This window comes from Dryobates pubescens, chromosome 6, assembly GCF_014839835.1.
Source record: "Dryobates pubescens isolate bDryPub1 chromosome 6, bDryPub1.pri, whole genome shotgun sequence".
In the NCBI taxonomy this organism is placed as follows: Eukaryota; Metazoa; Chordata; class Aves; order Piciformes; family Picidae; genus Dryobates; species Dryobates pubescens.
Window position 1 is genome coordinate 20620088 of NC_071617.1, and position 20519 is coordinate 20640606.

Genomic DNA, 20519 nt, shown 5'->3' on the forward strand with positions numbered 1-20519 from the left:
TTCTCTCCCGGTACAGTGTCACTAGCAAATACACATTACTTATCACCAGCAGCAGGACTACACACATCAAGAAAATCAGCTTTGGATCCCAGCCATCACTTAAAATTACCCTTTCACCGAGCGGAATCTTAAACTCTTTTATCTCAATAGGGAGTGTGCTAGATGTAACATTCCTGTACTTTTTAACATAAAAGAATTCCAGGCACTGATCATACAGAAGCCGAATCTTGTACTTAAACCACAAATATAATTTTTGCATTATATATTTACCTATCTTATCGATAATCATACCCAGGCAATACTTGTAGATCAATACACCAAAGACCGAGAAGAACAGATGCTCAAAAAGCCAAAACACCTTCATGTTTGCTCGTTCGACTTAAGCAAGCAATAAATCAAACTAATTTGTCACCAAGCCCCAAGTTGGGCAGCCAATAAATGTGGTAGGTTGAGAGAGGGCTTAGCTCTCCCTCCTCCACAGAGTAAGAAACCACAGCTAACTCAGTCGAAGAGCAAAAGCTATATATTTACAAGCATATATGGAAAGCAGGTTATATATAACACAATATATACAGGTATTTACAATATATACACAGAAATACACAGCAAAGACAAATAACACAACAAAAATCCCTCCCTCAGGGAGGGATCCCCTCTTTGGAACCCCCTCTCTCCCCCCCTTACCTCCCTTTTTCCCCAAAAAGGGGTTAGAGAGAAAGGCAAGTTACTAAGGAAAAGAGTTGTTAGCAAGCTTCAAAAGCCCATGCAGGATTAGTGTTTGCTTATCTGAAGGCCAAGTCCAGCAGTTCGCAGAAGAAGCAGGCAGGGAGAACAGGCTGAAACACCAAACTCCCCCAACTCCCAAACCGAACTGAACTGAGGAAAAAATTTTCCAACCGCTTCACAATCTAAAGCTGAATTTTTGTTTATCAACCAATGAAATTCGTTTAGAATATCAGAATGTTTTGGTTCTAGTACCAAAAACATTAGCCAGTGTGTTCCAGCAGTGTTTGTTCTTAAAGGCACAGCCTCAAACGACCACATCCCTCCACTCATTTCAATCTTTTTCTTATGTCACTTGATGCATGTTTGTCTCTGCTCCTGCAGTCCTCCAACTGTTTTCCTGCATGTGGTTAGTACCCATGTGGTTGGTCTCCCAGGCAACCAGCACCAGAACAAGGGGACACAGTCTCAAGCTGTGCCAGGGGAGGTTTAGGCTCGAGGTGAGGAAAAAGTTCTTGACTGAGCGAGTCATTCGCCATTGGAATGGGCTGCCCAGGGAGGTGGTGGAGTCACCGTCCCTGGAGGTGTTCAAGGGGAGATTGGACATGGCACTTGGTGCCATGGTCTAGTCGTGAGGTCTGTTGGGACAGGTTGGACTTGATGATCCTTGGGGTCTCTTCCAACCTTAGTTATACTGTGATACTGTGATACCACTCACCTCTACTGCTTACATTGTAAGGTTTGATGCTCCCCAGTGACCCAAGCCCATAACTGGAAAGCAAAACCAAAATCTGATGTCTCTTTCATTGGAAAAATAAATTAATAAATATCAGGAATATCCAGAGCCTTGAGACATACCAGATTACAAACAGAAGTGTTATATCTGTTCTTCCCATGAGTAGCTCTTGGCTATGAGTGAAAGAAAACAAAAGAGTAATTTCAACATAGTCAATATACTGCCATAGTAAAAATGAGTCTACTTGTACCAGTCAATATCAATATTAGCTTAAAGGGTGTGTCTGGGTGTTTGTTTTGGTGCCTTTGTTTTTAATTAAATATACTTTCTTATGAAGAACTGTAAGCAATATGCCCAGCCATTGCCATACCATTCAGTGATGCAGGCTCCTCCCCTGCATCTGCATGGCATTAACTGACTCTACTGTAGGAAGGAAAGAGCATGTCTGAGGCTGAATGCAATTGCAAGATCATGGCGGATTAGGCAAAAATCCACTAAAAGCATTTCTCCAGCAGAGAGGCTTATGTCAAAGAGAATGATGCTATTTTCAAGATTGTTTAGTAAATATTCTAGTTTAGAGGAGTTTGTGTCAGCTCTGGAATACCAGACAGGTCCTATTTGTCTTTGTTACTCTTAATAGCTCTCAAGCAGTGATGGAGAAAACACCTTCTAGGAGATAAAACACCCTAATATATTTAGGTTAAGAGATGTTTCCTCTGAACAAACACCCACATTGCCACCAGGAACCATGGGAAGGTGTAATGGGTTGGGGCAGATCCCCTCCCCACCACAGGCAGAAATAACGACTCAGGCAAGCGGATTGCAAAAAGTGATGGAAAGTTTAAATAGGAAAACAATAACAAACAACAATGAAAGTTTTACAGAGACCCACAAGCACCATGACAAAGAGAGAGATCCCAGAATATACCCAAGAACATCCCATCCCCACCTGGGGGTACACCCAAACCCCCCCCAGGGCTCTTTCTTCCCCCCCAACCCAGCCTTGGGCCTGAGCAGGCCCAAGGGAGGCAGCTCACGCCATTTTACCTAGGCAGCAGCAGGGGACGAAAGAGGAAGTGAAGACCCCGCATGGACTTTTTATAGGGGAGCAGGGCATTATGGGAATGGAATACCTGGTCCCTGTGACCACCCCCTGGGCTGGGCCCACCCCTTGGGACCTCCCAGGTGTGGCCTGCGCAGTGGCATCTGGGCCAGCACCCAGCCTAAACCACCACAGAAGGCTACCATTCTAGTCAGCATCTCAGTTTGGCCAACACTTCTCCCTTGCCCTGCCAGTCTCAAGCACTGCCTTCCCTCAGAGATGCAAGTAACTTTCTAGCCTCTTGTGCTTTAGTGAGACAGCCTTGAAAACTACTCTTTTTTGCCATCTCTTCAAGTACAAAAGTAAGTGAAATTCAAATCCCAGAGTCAACCTCCTCCTATGTTTGCCCTCCCTCTTGCCAGAAGGTCCCAGCATAGACAAGAGGTGACCATGGAGCTGGTTGCCAGGGCCAGATGTACAACCTTGCAAAATTCACACCAGCTGCTGATGCTGCAGAGAGCAGAGGCAGCCCAGGACCCTGGATTGCCTTGGAGCTGGGCATCTTGTAGCCCTGGGCATGCATTACCCCAGGTAATCATCACCTCTCCCTGCCTTATAGGGCTCTCCCTGCCTCAGGGCTACTGCTGGAAAGGCGAAAGAGAGCAGTGTTAGTTCAAGTGGTTGTGTATCAGATTTTTCTGCTTGAACAGCCATTTCTATGGGAAATGACAGGCACTGCTGCCTATGTCATGCTGACCCTGGGACAGTTCCAAGGGGACAGTTGCACTTAGATTAAAAAGGCATCTTGCTGGTTATCCTTTCTAGTTTGGTACCTTTGTGGGAGGGACAGAGATGTACCTATCTGTAGGCTAGGTTATTGTGACTTTTCAGGGATACCATTCCCAGGAAGCAGCTCCCATGACATACTGTCCTTCTGCTTCACGCATTTCATCATGTCATCAGTCCTTGCACTAAGGATTGAGGTAGGTGAGGTTTCCAAGCTCAGGGAATGGATGTAACTCTATGCTGCTAATCCCATGGGCCTTTTGGTCCACACTGCTTCTCATTCCAAACCACATCATTCCTTGCAGAGCCATCAGCCTCCTCCTCAGGCCCACTCCCCTCCCATATGGTAGTGTGAATGACCAAAGACCCAGCATTTGGCATGCAGACACGACCATATCAGGAATCCTCTATGCTTGTTGGCAAGCTGCCTGCCCATCCCCAGGCACCAGCTGTAGCAAAAGCTAGGCAGGTTCCTCTGTGAGCACAGCTGCTTCCCATATGCTCTGGATTTGAATGGGAAAACCAGATCTGCTTCCACAGCTAGAGCTAATAGGCAGAATACTTAAGTTACTGCCAATAGAACAGCCTTACAGAAGAGAAACCAGCACACAAACCTCCCTGGGATGCAGGAAGCTTGGTCTCCAGTCCTTACTTTGATGCCTGTTTAGGGACTTCATGTTAACCAGTAACAGGATAATATAAATGCACAAACCTTGCAAAAGGACTAGCAGAGGCTGCGTGCCTTGAGCACCGAGTTTGGTGGGAAATGCTGGTTTGACCTACACCTCTGGATGCTGGAACTGGACAGCGAGATCACTCACCTACAGCACAAGCCCCCTGGTGAAAGAGGCAAGCATCAAGAGGGACAGGCATCCTGCAGTGTTGCAGTGTCCCTCTGTCTGCTGTGACCAGTGCAGGTATTTGTGCATACTAGATTTGGGATCTTATCTGAGATAGGAAGGCAAGTGTGCAGTTTTACAAAATGAGTGCAGGTGTGAATCTGTGCAAGTCTTTTGAGAGGCAAATGCTGCTAAACGTCCTTAGCCATAGAACATAGATGGCTGGAAAAATATGTCTGAAGTCTGAACACTGTGAAAATAAAACACAAGCAGCTCAAGATTTTTGGTGCCACCAGTATACTCCAGCTAAATAGTATCATAGTATCAGTCAGGGTTGGAAGGGACCACAAGGATAGAAGTGGGGAACCCTACCAGTTATTATGTGTCTAAGATCTGTGATGTACTACTGTGCCAAAATTTTGGTGGATATTCATGTTGTTACTTTGTTTATGTTTTTTATGCTTCAGTTACATGGGCAAGGCACAGGATTTATTAGTTTTTCATCCTAGCTCACTGAATAGTGTTGGCTATCTTTACATGAATGGAAGATTTTCCCTTCACAGTCTTCTGAAGTAATTACTTCAGAAAAAGTATGTGTATTTTATAGTAACTTACAACCAAATTGCAGTTCCCTTCTGAAATTAGTTTAATTCATGTCAAAATCTGAACGTTGGTCAAAAACAAATGAATTGTAAGGGGCAAATCTAACTCTGAAGGTGAAGCAAGCATTGGGAAAGAATTTACACTAAGCTGAAAAAAAAAGCCAAATGTGCACACATTAGAACAAATCTGTAGTTGTATTTTATTTAACCAATGAAAATCTACCATAAAAACCACAAATTCCAATTGGGCAACCCAATACACTGGATTAGAGAAACCTTTGAGCTTTTAAGACAAGCCAGAATTCACAGTCTCAAATGGGAGTTTCAGAGGCCAAAGCAATACATTGGAACAAAGAACTATCTTCAGGTGGAGACATGCTCACTGCACCATTTCTGAGTTTGGGAGCAGTATTCTTTTTGGTGTCAACTATAAGAAGAAGCTGTTATATTTGGTCTATATTTAAATCTACTACATTGCTTACCTAAGCCCTGGATTAGTGGAGAAAACAGACAAGTTAAAGCACTTGCCTGTCCAATCACTACCAGCAGACAGTTTACATTGTGGTAAAGCTAGCTTTATTTAAATGAGGTTCAAACAAGAATTAACTTTACATATTATTAACAGCTTTGGAGCTACAAATGTAAGAGTCAAGATTACTCAGGTCATGCTGTTATTTCATTTTACCTGCTGCAGTTATTGCAATATGGCTTAACGTACATAGGTATACAATTTGTACTAATTCAGCCAAGTTTGCACTTGTGAGGTGTTATTAAGAGCATGATTAACTTGCAAGCCAATTCAACCGAGGTTGTTGGAATTGCCCAAAGCTAAAGGGGAACATTGCCAGTAACAATGGAGAGATAGCCTGGATTGTTTGAAACCACATTGTTTGGCTTTGTGTCATTTCCTCTGAGGTAAGGAAAAATCTTTTGATGCTTCCACATGGGGTAGCACCGGATGATACAACTGCTCCAGTCACATTGCTTGCTGTATGTGCAGCCTTGAGTGGCAAGCACCTGCCATAACAAGCATTTTACACTGTAAGTTGATTTTAAAATAAATTGCTATGTAGGTAGGATACCGAGCTGTTTTTCAACTTGATGGGCATGAGTTTCACAAAGTGCGATCCATAAGCTTCATTTTAGAAATCAGGGCTGAAAGTACTGACTTGTACACTCTGTTCGATTTTAATGTAAACAGCAAAAGAGAGGACCAACTCCTGTTGGGGACAGGCATCCCAGGAATATTGGTCTTGGGGCCTCTTCCCATCTTTGAATCACCCTGCTCATTTTGGTCTACAGCTCTACAGATCTTAAAAGGTTTTTGCAATCCAAGGCAAAATTCATCACTGAGCCCTTACTCCTTCTTACTCCTCCCATCAGTGAAGACAGGGAATTGATAGAATTGGTGAAGATTTCAGGAGATGCTGTGGCAGGAAAGAGATTCTGGCAGGGCCTGAGAAAGGATGAAGCTTGTATGCAGGAAGGATGTTAGACAGTGTTATTGTGGGAAAAGGCTTGGGGCTGGATGGGGCAATGACCAGAAATGAGCAGAGGTCCATTCCAACCCAAACTATTCTATGATTCTGTGAGAGGGTTGGAGGGTTGTAGTACCACCAGGGTTGCTACATGAGCAAGATGACAGGGAAATGGCAAGGCTAGAGGGTTCTCGGAAACCAGGGAGGACTGCAAGTAGAAGGGATTGGTGGATCCAACACAGGCCAGGTCTCTCCTTTTGTCTTTAGAAGTATTGTAGTTCTACATTAAAATCAGAACTGGGTTTAGGATACGCATATAAATATTCAATGCAAGACAGCCAAGTTTTGGAGAGATTTTACAAGGGGGAGAACCTGGAACAATAAATAGTAAACTACATGTTAACAATTTCTGCTCTGACGGTATCAATTTCCTCTCTACCAAATTCATTTAAGGGTATGCCTAAATAGCACATAAGTATCATAGCTCTATATTAAAATCAGAACTGTGTTTAAGACAAACATATAAATATTCAACACATTACAATCCAGTCCTGAGACCTGAAGTCTGGAACAAAAGTGTGTTCTCAACCTCATTTGAAGCTATGCTGCAGAAGTAATTTCTGACTAAATCAGACCTTCACAAACACAACAGAAGGATGGAGATACCTGAAGGAGACTGAAAGGCAGCAATCCTGAGCACCTTGCTCAAGAATTTGTGCATGGTCCAGTTCCTGCTGTTTGGTAAAGGCGCCTCTGCTACTGGGTCAGAAGTCTCATGTGTTCTCATCAGTCTGCCCTTCTACCTCACACACAAGTCGAGCAGCACCTACAGACACTTGTAGGTCAACTCAAGGCAGCTACAGAAGTTGATGGGGGTAAGGGAGACTGCAGAAAGAAGGGAGGGAGATTCAGGGATGAGTGAAGGAATTCCAGGAGATGGCATAGACATCACATTAAGTGAGGGGACAGTAATAACAGTGGCAAAAATTTTTGTGGCCTGCCCATTCACTCAGTTGTACATTCCAGTCTAAATGGTCTATTTTGGGCGGAGGCAGATGACTTTTGAATGGAACACTCATATGTATATTAGCCAACACTAAAAGCATTGTTTATTTAATAGAAATGACAAAAAGGTGGTCTTCAAAAGAACAGGTGTTAACATCCAAGAATAAAGGGTAGTGAATAAAGCTCCTGGCTCTGTCACAGGATTGTCAGTTGATCTCTAGGACTGGCATCTCTCCAAATGCCACATGGGTGCTTAGTACATCTGAAAGAAAGACAACAGTAGAAAACTTTTATTAATGACAATTTACACTTTCAAGAACATCTTATTTTCCCAAGCAGTTCTCAAAGACAGAGATAAAGATCTCATGACTTAAAAAAACAAGTGCAGTAAATATCCTACAAAGACTGCACCTGTAATATCTGATTCAGAATTCACTTAAGTGCAAAGAGCTTTGGTAGCAACATGAATAACCTTTAGGACTTTAAAAAGAGCTCCGTTGGAGAGGAAGCATCTGAAGAATTGAGTGCAGATCTAGTAAAACTGGAAGGCACAATTTCTACCTCCTAGAAATACCATCCTAAACTACAGGCCAAGTCAATGGTCTTTAAAGGAGGGTAGCTGTGTAGGAAGAAAACAAGGTGGTGAGTAGCCAGAGAGAGAAGCAGGAAAATGAGACAAAGGGAAAAAAAAATCAAAACCCCATTGGTCTCTTTGTTAAACTGAGGAGCAGTAGCCTCTCACCAGGCCAAAAAAACCCAAATACATAGAATCTATGACACAACAGTTTTAAAGACCCCCCCAAACCATTTTTGGCAAAAGAAATTGCTGGCTCAAATACTACTTACATTCAAGGCCTCAGAAGCCACCAGGCTCTGACTTTGTGGACTATCACAAGGTGCTCCTTCGCAAGTATCATCCTCCCATGCCTGTGTTTTCCCATCTTCCACTGGCAGATGATGTTGTTTGTCCTCACTTTCCCTCTCTGTTTGCTGACCAGCATCTTGGCCTGGAATTTCCATAACCTGTCCAACTTCTTTTTCTCTTAATTCTGGTGAGTATACATCTAGGGGGTCTTTGGTTGAATTTGCTGCAGTAGTCAGTTCTAGTGTTGATTTCTGAAGTCTCATGTTTTCCTTTGAAATGTCTTCAGGGCTATTCACAATTGTTAAAGAAGTCTGACTCGGTCCATCTTTCAGCATCTCAGAAGTTAACACTATCTCAGTTCCATGAATTTCTGCAGACTCTGCTAAGGTAGCAGTTTTCGCTACTCCTGATTGCTGGAGCTCCTGTTCTTGACTCCGTATCTCTTCCTCTTTTACTGGAAGTAGATGATCTGCCTGCGTACTTCCCAGGAGTCCAGGTTTATTTACATCTGATGGGATTTCATCCATGGCCTTCATGTGCTGCTCTGACTCAAAGGCAGCTGACTCTTCTGTTTCTGCAAGTTTGTGAACAGCCGTCTGGATGGCGTTCAGTACAATTTTCGTACTCTGGGATTCTATAGTCAAAGACTGAACAACATCCTTCTCAAATTCTGTATGGGTGACAGGCAGACTGTCACTCAGAAGAATACCATTTTGTTTGGGTTGTTCTATACTCTGGGCCATCTCTTGCTCCTCTGATATTCCATTCATGGAAGCAGGAGTTACTTGAAGCTCTGCAGTGCCATAGCCTAAAGTAGTAATGGAGACCTCTTCAGAAGCCATTTGTTCTGCTGTGGTTGCCCAGGGCTGTATGGTTTTGGCTGTCATGTCTACGGGTATTACCTCTCCTGCCATGACATGTTCTTCACCTGCTGCAGGCACTTTCAGAGTCTCCAAGTTTTCCTGTTGAGGAAAGCTTGAGTCAGAAACTTCCTCTTGCATACTTGAAACCTCCTGCTGGACATCAGCTGAAAATTCATCACTTCTCACAGCTTCCAATTTTCCAGACTCAAACATTTCTTTGGCTCTTTCCATCAGCTGCTCATTTTTGTTATCTTCTTTCTCAAAGTCTTGATGGTTTGAGGTTTCTACAATTTCTTGTACTTGTTCCATAGTCTCTTCCTCGGCTAAGCTGCTTGGTATTTCACATTTCTTAGCACTTATGTCAGTGAAGACAGTGCTTCCATTTTGAGTAATATCTGGGCATCCTAATGCTAAATCAAATACATTGTCTGCTTCCATCTGTGTGGGAGCCTTAGTGGCAGTGGTGTCACTCTGTAAGTGTGTTTCATTGTTGAAACTAGCATCTTCCATTTTACTACCTTCAGTTTCATCACTCTGGGAGGGGGTTTCTGTTGTTCTTTCTCTGCATTGTGGCTCTAGAAGGGGCACAGAATCTTTTGCTGTAATAAGCGTGCCAGCCCCATCCCTCACACTCTGCTCAGCATTTGCAGCTGCTTCTGAGCCAATGGTTTCTGAAAGAAGGGCAGATGTTTTGACCTCATTCTGCAGTAGAGCCTCAGTTACAGTGACTTCTGTGGTTTTCACTCCAAGGACTATGATGCTGTCATTAGCTTCCTCTCTCTGGGCAGGTTCCTTGCTAGGAGCTCCTTTAGTACAAGTTTGCTCTTGTGAGTCTAAGTCAGGAATTTCATCTTGTCTCTCAGGTTTGACAGGGACCATAGTGACAACCGCCTCTGTGCACTCTGGTCCCACAGTGAGGGTTTCGCCCTCTCCTTCCAGCTGCACAGGCTCTTCAGCAGTAAGACCCAAGGATGGGGTTTCACCCTCTGTCTTGTCCTGTACCTGTGGATAATTGAAAACAAACCTGTGAAAAAGACACTGGCTTCATCCTCCTGACAGCCACCCTCCAGATATTTGTAGACATTGATAAGGTCCCCTCTCAGCCTTCTCCAGATTAAACAGCCCCAAGTCTTTCCTTGTAAGAGAGACACTCCAGTCCCTTAATCATCCTCATAGCCCTCTGTTGAACTCTTTCCAGTAGTTACCGGTCCCTAGTGAACTGAGGAGCTCAGCACTGTACACAAAATTCCAGATGTGGTCTAACTAGGGCTGGGTAGAGGGGGAGGAGAACCTCCCTCAACCTGCTGAACACACACTTCTTAATGCACCCGAGTATACTATTGGCCTTCTTGGCCACCAGGGCACATTGTTGTCCCATGAATAACTTTTTAATCAACCAGGACTCCAGGGTTCTTTTCTGTGGAGCTACTCTACAGCAGGTCAACCCCTAAACTGTACTGGTGCATGATGGTTATTGCTCCCCAGGTGCAGGACTCTACACTTATCCTTGTTGAACTTTATTAGGTTCATTTTTTCCTGGCTGTCCAGTCTGCTCAAGTCTTGCAGCACAACCTTCTGGTCTGTCAGCCACTCCTCCCAGTTTTGTATCATCAGTAAATCTGATGAAGGTACATTCCATCTCTTCATCTAGGTTCTTGACAAATATGTTGAACAAGCCTAGACCCAGCACTGACCCCTGGGGAACAACAACCTCTACAGTCTCCAACTGGACTCTGCACCATTGACTGTGACCCTTCCAGACTCTTATGGATCACAACTTATGTATCTCAGGTGTTCCTCAGTATCTTCTGTCACACTATGCTGCGCAGGAGCCTTGATGGCCATTGTTTCAGCACCTTTGGATCCATGCACACCATCTCCCATGCCATTTTTGAGGAATGACACCCACCTCACTCTGCCCACAACCCTCAGTGGTTGCTGCTTCTGGGCATCTGTGTGTCTGTCTCACTGAAAATGAACTTTGGTTACCTCAGGCTGCTCAAGGAAATCCCTTGACAGCAGTACTGCCACATCCTGGTTCTAAGTTAGGCACAAGATATAACGCTGATACAGTCTTCAACAAACCAACCTTTGTGTTTTATGTAATACTTACTGCAGCCTGTACTTCTGGAATACATTCATTTCTTGCGTTGTCTACTGTCAACTCCATTATAGGCAGTTTCTCTTCTTCTGAAGGCTCCTGCTGTGCAAACAGCTCTTCCTTGGCAGTGCCTGCTTGGATGCTGTGAAATGTTCTGTTATGTGATGAAGGTTCCTCTGCTGCCTCCTGCACTTCAGATAGTGCTTCATGGTCTTCTACAACTACTTCGCCACATGCCTGCTGCTGGCTCTCATCTCTCCATACATCTACATTTCCATGTCCTTTGCTGCTTCCTTGCACTGCAGCAGACATTTCACTTCTCTCTGAACCCTGGTGTAGAACACTCTCTTCAACTTCATTTTGGCTCTGAATGCTCTCTGCACTTCCCTGGGGCTGGAGGCCATCCTCCTTGTTCTCTCCATCTTCCAAGGACTGTTCAAGCACAACTAGTTCCTGGCCTGCAACATTCCCATCTCTAGCATCATCTTTCACCTCTGACTCAATTCCTTGTACTGCTTTAATTTGAGTTGCTGTCATGGCTCTTTCACCAACCAGCTGTGCTGCATCTGCTGACTTGACTCTTTCAGCAACTTCGTAAAGAACTTTCTGTGTCTGTTTGTCTAATTCTTTCAAATTTTGTTCAGTGGCCTCTACTTCTTGTACAGGTGTAACTTCCTCTGTAGTAGCTGGGGTTTCTAACAACTGGGAAACAGCAGAAACCATCTCAGTTGTCTCCTCAGCAAGGGACACTTCCATTGTTTCTTCAGTGCAGGAAGCTTCTGCTGTCTCTTCAAGAGCTGTCACTGCTTCCAAGGTTAGCTCTGGCTCACTTGCTGTGGTGTCATCACTTACATCTTGTCTTGTCTCTGGTGCTGTTTTAGCAGCTACCACTACTTCTTCCGCAAGAACATCTGATCCAAATGGTTTCTCAGTTTCTTTCTCTTCCTCTTCTTTTGCCTGCTCAATGCACTCTGTCAGAGCAGCAGATATCCAAGATGGTGATCTTTCTTCCATGCTAGTAACTGCTCTTTCCCCTTCCACAACAGTAACAGTAACTGCATGTACCAGCCCTTCAGGTTCTTGCTCAGTTCCTAGGGTCTCCCCAAATTTCTGGGCTTTCTCTTTGTCTGAGGTTTGTTCTCTCATAGCTTCAGCATCTTTTGCTTGTTGAGCTTCAATTTTCTCCTGCTCTGCTGCTTCGTATTCAGATAAAGGGACAACAGCTGGAATATCTGAATCTTCTTCAGTTGCTTCTGCCATGTCTTCTCTTGCTTGTTTAAGAGTTGCTTCTGCTTTTCCATCTGACTTCTTCTTCCTACGCCCGGGAATCAGTTTTCGAAATGGAACCCATGACTCATCTTTTCCAGGTTCACCATCTGATGTTGAATGCTCCAGGCTAGATCCCACAACTGAGTCTTCAGTTCTCTCTTCCATTCTGCTTCTGGATCTCCTTCTTGGAGTGACTAACCGTTTAAATGATTCCCAGGTTGAAATACCTTCACCTTCAGAAGGGCTTCCAGCTTGTTCTGGTGAAGAACTCCCTTGTCCTTGATCGCTTTCCTGAGAACTAGCAAGCACTGCATCTGTTGCCCTTTCTTTGCTCTGACCAGAATCTTCCATTTGTTGGCTTTCATGACCAAGCTTAGAATCAGTTTCTTCATCAGATGATGATGATTTTCTAGCTCGTTTCTTGGAAGAGCCTACACATATAAAAGCTTCCCAGGACACAGAGGTGTCAACCTTTCTTTTGGGTTCTTCTGTGGTTTTCTCTGGTTTCTGGTCCACCCCATTTTCTTTCAATTCTCCGCGACTTTCATCAATAGTACTTTCAGTTGCAGACACTGCAGCGCTCTTTGTCTTATCAATTTCTTCTTCTTTATCACTCTCAGAAGGCCGCCTGACACGTTTCTTGGGAGTCACCATCTTTTTAAATGATGCCCAGGGTGTAACACTTTCTCTTTTTCGCTCCACATCTGAAATGGCAGCATCTTCATTTTCAGTCACCTGCGTTCCATCTACAGGTTTTTCCAAAGCAGGGATCTCATTCAGCTCCTCAGGAGATGAAGCTGAACTCTCTCCCTTTTGTTCCTCTGGGCTATCTGGTGAATCTGCTGAGTGCTGACTCGGTTCACCCTGTTCCCCTAATTTGGACTCCTCTCTTTTGCTTTTATGCTTCTTTCCAGACAGTTTTTTTAACCCAGTACCCGTAAAAAGTTTCTTTAAGGGGCTGCCTTGTACTTTAGTTTTCTCTTGAGAAGAGAGCAGTTCAACTTCATTTGTGATACCTTCTGGAGGCCTTTTTCCAGCTGCTTCTTCGGGAGTCATTTCTGTGGTTATTTCATCTGGTTTGTTAGTATCAGTCATGTCAGTCTTAGCCTGCAGCCCTTCATCAGTGGGTTTGATCAACTGTTGATCATCCTCTGTATCAACAGAACATCCAGGAGCACCCAGAGTCAGCTTAGTCTCACATTCTTGGCTCGCTTTCTTCTCTGGGCTTCTCTCCAGAGCTTCTCCTTCCCTAATGTCTTCTGCTGAGGGTGACACTGTCAGTTCAGCTTTCTCTGTCTTTTCATCAAATTTACTTCTTTCTTTCCCTTCAGATTTTTGAAGCTGTTCACTTGAAATGTCAATTGCCTCTTCAGAGGCTATTTCTGTTTTGTCATCTATTTCACACTTCTCCGTTGATTCCCATTTTTCTTCTCCCACAGGCAGGGCTTCTGAGGATCTTTTCAATTCTCCATTCACACTGCCTGTGACAAGGTCTGTGGCCACTGACCCTGCTTCTTGTGGGTTTTCTGTCTCCTCACTTTCTCTCTCTCCTTCTTCCTTTTTTTCTTCCTTTCTACCAAGATCACCTGAGACTTCCACCATTTTCCTTTCTTGACTATCTTCAGATTTTTTCTTTTCTGTTGCTGCCACATCCTCTTTCTGTCCCTGGTGATCATGCTTGATTAGCTCATCCTTCTCACCTGCTTCCACTCCTGCATCTGTCAGAGTCTTTTCTGACTCCTGCTTTTCTCCTTCAGTTTGCTCCTTCTCATGTGCTTCAATAGTTACTGCTGTCACATTCCCTGCTTCATCTTGCTTCTCAGACTCAGATTTCTCCTCCTTTTCACTGGTGTCAGTTGTTAGTATTGCTCCCTCTTTTTGTTGCTCCTCTTCTTTTGCAGGAGCCTGTAATTCATCATCTTTAGGCTTCTTAAAACTCTTCTTTTTTCTAAGGCCAGTCCATCCCTGAGTAAAAAATTTTCTTAATGGCGATGCAGTATCACTGGCTAAGGCAGCTGACTGAGAAGAAATCTCATTTGCTTCTGGTGTTTTAGGAGGTTCGGCTTCTGTCGTTTCATTTGGCGGTGTGTCTTTGGTGGTGTCTTCTGTAGATGGTGCATCCTCAGGCACTGCTGTTTCTTCCGAGCTAACTTCTTTTTGATCATCAGCTCCTTCAGAGACTGAGGCTTCCTTTTTCACAGTAAGTAGTTGAACTGGTTCAGATTTTCCTGTCTTTTCCTTCTTCACTGTGAATCTGAACCCAACAAATTTAAAAACCTTCTTAAAACCCAGATCATAAGACTGTGGCTCAGATGCATTGTCTTCTGCATCTTCTTCCGCAGATGGCAACTGTTTCACTGTATGAGCATCCTCTTCCTCAGCATCCACACCATCCTTGGTGCTTGAATCAGATGGACTTGTCTCCATAGTTTCAGTGGCTTCCTTCAAGGTTGCACTGGAATGTTCTGTTTCTCCAACTGTTAAAACAGCAGCAAGAAAAAAATGGTTACTTTCCTTCTCAATTTAGTGTTATACCTTTTTATAAATGCATATAAATTTTCTTCATTCTTATCAAAACTTCCTAGACATACTTGTCCTTTTAATCCTCTTCCATATGCTAATGTTATTTCTGTTAAGAATTAGATTTTTTTCCAAAGTTACTAAATTCCTTTCCTTCCTTTCCTTTCTCATGTCATTGTACGGGCCTTTCCAAAGTTTATTTTCAAATGCATCTTTTTTGTTGCTGTTGGTTTTACAGGTTTTGTGTTTATTTTTTGTTTGGTTTTGTTTGGGGTTTTTTTGGTGGGTTTTGGTTCTTTTTTACTTTAAGGTAAAATTCTATGAGAAAAAAAATATTTCTCTATTATTACTCAAAGAATATACAGAAGAATGTATGCAATTATTCCAAGAGAACAAACAAAAAAAAGAAAGTAAGCACAAAACTGTGCTGACTTAGAATGGTAACAGAAAAAAAATGTCCATTTTACAGATTTGTCTGAAAAGAACAGTAGATGTGAAAATGCTCATTGGAAATGTCCTGGTTTTCTGAAAACTTTAGCCCCTTAAAATAGTTACATTACTCCATACTTGTTGTAAAGATCATGGATCTTGGAATTGTCCCATACATCACATCGCCTCTATGCTCAGATAGAGGCCTCATCTACAGCAGTTCTGCATTGCTTAAAATTAATGAGGTTGTTACTATGCAAGCAGGTAAAATCCTACCCTCCACTAGTCACAAGTTTTCTTTCTCAAGCACCATTTGATATTGTCCTTCAGGACACTGGCAAGCACCCTTTCAGTCTTGCTGGGACAATGTAAATGTTATTGCTCCCTCTGGCCTTTCACAGACTAGTATATGAATTTACTGTTCCATTTCAGGGAGCCTAAGAATCCAGTAGTATGCAGTTTAGAGCATAAAATCATAAGCTCCCCCTGCCCCAAGTAAGTAACTTTGGAGGAAAAAGACAGAAAGGAATAAGGACATCAAGCCTTTAAGTTCTGCCACTTAAACCTGAAAAATGAGCAGGTAAAACTGCTATTGCCTATAATGAGAATTTTAGTAATAACTGTGTGAGGAACGTGCATGATGCCAAACAGATGAAGATAAAATCTATAGCACATTCAAGAAAACAAAAGATTCTTGGTCTTGGATACTGCCAGGATTTCAATTTTACATTGTTCTTGACTCTTGATTTTGTGCAATAGGTGAAAGTACAAGACCTCTCTAACCAAACTTGCTGGAATGCTAAGCTGAAAACAATACAAATAATAATTAAACAGCAACATCCTGGGACAAGGCATAAACCCCTCTTTCTAATGTTGCATATATGCTACTTCAGTGCCCAAAAGCAAGCAGGGGATCCCTTTCAAAACTGCCTGCATCACTGAATTCTCTAAAGGGCTTTTGTTTTCTTCTGGTCCACCTTTAAGCTGGATCTAACTCTGTAGTTCACCCTGCTCTATCCAGGGGCTGGACCACCAGATGTTTCCTTCCAGCCTAGATGCTTCCTTGATTCTGCTTGTCTATGTCCCCTTTGGGAATAACTGTGCTTTCATAAAAAATAATGCAGTCTAGGTAATGTTGCAACATAACTAAATCTACAATACACTGACTTCCAATATCTGTGTAGAAGGTAAGTTATATTTACATCCACTATCAGCTGCCTACTGGCTGTTATTCCTCAATCAGCATAAGCAAAGCTTTTTAGTTTTTGCTTTATCTATCAGTTTAAAATAATTTACTTTTATTGATTTTTTTGACTCTTATAAATCAAATATTATGTAGTTGTGTGCTCAGACTATATAAGGATAAAGCCAAGAAACCACTTTTGTAATGCCATTCATTTATTCTTAGGTCCAGAAATAAATTCCTTGTAATTTCCATCAAACTATGTAATTTAACAGGAAGTTTACCATGGCTTAATGGAAATTTATAAAGTTAGAGGCATTTCTTCAAACACCAGTGTACATATCACGTGTTTTATAATTATTCAGTATGGCTAATTTAGTATATTCTTTGGTTTGTCTATGCTAAAAGTAATTTTTCTCACTGAATCACCTATGAAATTAAACATTGATATTTTAATGTTAAATAATGTTCATGAGCCAGGCTCTGATGCAAACAAGGACTATAGTGTATCCCTTCTGTTCTTCCTTAGTTCTGCATTGAAGCCAATGTGCTTACACTTAACATATGAAATCTCTTATATTCATCTAACATTAATTAGGTAAAGATAGAACAAAAAAATGTGTCCGAGAGGCAGTGAGTGGGGAATGCACATCTAAGTGGGGAAAAAGAAACAAAAAAGCAAATAGGTGCAGGGAGGACTCATTGCAGGCAACTGGGGGCTAGCTAGAGACATAGTTTTGTAAGGGCTCCCCTTTACTCTCAGAGACATGTCTACCATTTAAAATCTTGAGGTTTCAAAAAAAATATAGAAAGTTTATAGTTGCAATTCAGGGTGCATTTCTTTATTTATTCTTAGAATACAAATTTAGTGTTTAAGAGGAGTTTCAAGGTTCTACAGGTAAACAGGAGTACTGTAAGAGAGGAATGACAGAGTCTATGAATGAATGAGGTATTCTATTTCCAAAGTGAAAGATGTAAGACTAGTGTTTAAAGACATCTCTGTAGGCATTGTAAGCATTTAAGGGATTTCTGATTATTTGTTTTATAAAACGGTGGGTTTGTAACACCTTAACATAAAGGCTATGTCTCTGTAAAATGCTTTGAAGATGAAAAGAGCTGAATAACTATTAGAAAATCTGCAGGTAGAGTGGTATATTAATATAGCAAAAGAAATCACAAAAATAGCAAACAGAGTTTAGAGGCACAATGGTAAAACAGCAATCGAACAGCTTCAGAACTGTTAAATCAGGCTGAGAGTAATTAGGTCTTCCTTCTGCAAACTGCTACTATGCAATACTTCATTGAATAAATTACACAAGGAAAAACTAACAAAAACACTGACTGAACATATGCTTTTAATAGCAATGTATCAATGTGAAAATCTGCAACTATTTTACACACATCACACATCCGTCACTCTCTCATAATGCATGGTCCAAGCGCTATCCCTTCAATTCCACAATAAGAAGAAAAGCATTTAATGTGTTGAGAAGGTATTTCATCCCCACGGTAACACAGAGCTTGGATGTCAGCTTTTAAGTGACCCGCTGCTCTTTTTCCAGTCTCTCCTTTGTCTATTCACATTTAAATCCCTGGAAGACCCCTTCCAACTGAATTTCTGATGCCCTTCCTCTGCATTTCAGGAGAAAGATGCTATTCTGGAAGTTTGCCTGTGTGCTGCCAGCTGCCAGGAGGCTGCCACTATTATGTTACAAGCCTGCAGTGCAATATATACCAAAGTTGTACTTTCACAAGTTATACCCCCAAAAGTCACAGAATATGATTCTGCAAGAGCAGGATCACCTAGACACAGAAGATCTGAGAAGTCAGTTGCACATACTCAACTTTCTATTTAGCAGTCAGATTCTTTAATGACATCTTTATTAATGACATTCTTGGTGCTTGAATATTGTTAGTGCACTTCTGAATGCAAAGCAAACTATGAGTAACTCCACTTCAAAAGGTTTGGAAGTTATTGACACATGGTATTATTGTTCAGAGTACTGCAGCATATCACCACCACAGGTATTATGGCAAGACAAGTAGCACTTTCTGAATTAATTCACTTAATTTGAAAGCTTGATTTACGAAACACAGGAGAACCTCATTGAAATACCTAGCAGAAAAGAATAATCTAATAAAACACTGCTATGAATACAGTTTCCTTAGCTCTGTCCTGCACAGGGCTGTAATTCCACCAGCTAAATGCTAGTCAAGGAAAACAATACAATAAAAATATATCCAGGGGCAGTGATAAAAAGTGGTATCACAAAACTACAGAATCATAGAATCAACAAGGTTGGAAAAGACCTCAGAGATCATCAAGTCCAACCTATCACCCAACACCTCATGACTAACTAAACCATGGCTTCAAGTGCCACATCCAATCCCCTTTTGAACACCTCCAGGGACAGTGACTCCACCACCTCCCTGGGCAGCCCATTCCAATGGGCAATCACTCTCTCTGTGAAGAATATTCTCCTCACCTCAAGCCTAAACTTCCCCTGGTGCAACTTGAGACTGTGCCCTCTTGTTCTGGTGCTGGTTGCCTGGGAGAAGAGACCAACCCCCACTTGGCTTACAACCTTCCTTCAGGTAGTTGTAGAGAACAATAAGGTCTCCTCTGAGCCTCCTCTTCTCCAGGCTAAACAATCCCAGCTCCTTCAGCCTCTCCTCATAGGGCTTGTACTTGAGACCTCTCACCAGCCTTGTTGCCCTTCTCTGGACACGTTCAAGTGTCTCAGTATCCTTCTTAAATTGAGGGGCACAGAACTGGACACAGTACTCAAGGTGTGGCCTAACCAGTGATGAGTACAGGGGCAGAATGACTTCCCTGCTCCTGCTGGCCACACTATTCCTGATACAGGCCAGGATGCCGTTTGCCTTCTTGGCCACCTGGGCACACTGCTGGCTCATGTTCAGCTGGCTGTCAACCAGTACCCCCAGGTCCCTTTCTGCCTGGCTGCTCGTCAGCCACTCCGACCCCAGCCTGTAGCTCTGCATGGAGTTGTTGTGACCAAAGTACAGCACTCGGACTTGTTAAATGACATCATGTTGGACTCTGTTCATCTGTCCAGCCTCTCAAGGTCCCTCTGGAGAGTCCTCCTACCCTCTAACAGATCAACACCTGCTGCCAGCTTGGTGTCATCTGCAAATTTACCAATGGTGGACTCAATCCTCTCATCAATAGAGACACTGAATAAGATTGGGCCCAACACTGATCCCTGGTGGACACCACTAGTGAATGGCTGCCAGCTGGATGTGGCACCATTCACCACCACTCTCTGGGCTCAGCCCAGATTGATCCATTTCACTATTTAAATCCACTATGGCTAAAAACTAGTGCTGAAATTCTATTTCAAGCTTACTTAAGCTCTCAAATATTTTTAATTGCGTCAAGGTGCTGTTTGTCATTTAATCATGCAACTGTTTTATTCTGAATGAAACATATGAGATTGATGGTCTAAGGGAATCGAGTGTGCTTAAGAATTTCATAGGTAGTGTAGTCCATGAGAAGAATTTATTTCTGTTTTATCAGAAGTATACTGATCAGATGCTAGGAAATGAGTATTTGCAGTATGACTAATTTCCTGTCTCATCCCAATAAAAATGAAATTAATAAACAACACTTTTCTTTTAGTAGGCTGATAAACACTATCAGCAGTGCAACTTAACTGCTCCCACCATCTCATCTGCCTCTAGAAGTGAAAAAGTGTTTCATCCTGGCAGTTGTCAGTTATTACAAAAAAATAAACTAAACAACAACCAAAGGAAAAACAACCACCATCTAACACAAAAAAAACCCCAAGCCAAAACAAACAAACCGGAAAAAATAACAACCTAACAAAAAAACCCCACCCAACTGCAAGAGTTAAATCCACAGCACTTCATGTGCTTGAAGACAACCATGTCAACATCTGGAGCTGGTTGACTTTTCCCCCTCTAAGGATTTGCAGCACAGTGCTGGATTTTTTCCATGAATTCCCTACATTCCCAATCTCTCAGATGGATGTCACACACCCCCAGTGCCTGCTTCACAAACTCCACTGGCCACCGAAAGGCTCCAGAGGACTTTGTG

The 20519-nt window shown here is 42.6% G+C and overlaps 1 protein-coding gene across 1 annotated transcript in view; it reads right to left on the bottom strand.

Moving 5' to 3' along the window:
- Positions 1-4917: 4917 nt before the first annotated feature.
- AKAP12 (A-kinase anchoring protein 12) overlaps positions 4918-20519 on the bottom strand; it is a 34324-nt gene continuing 18722 nt past the window's right edge. The window contains exons 3-5 of the mRNA XM_054162706.1: positions 11053-14786; positions 8058-9941; positions 4918-7473 (exon numbers count right to left, since the gene is read on the bottom strand). Of these exons, the coding sequence (XP_054018681.1) occupies positions 7465-7473; positions 8058-9941; positions 11053-14786 (5627 nt within the window). The 3' untranslated portion in view covers positions 4918-7464. The remainder of the gene's footprint in view (positions 7474-8057; positions 9942-11052; positions 14787-20519) is intronic.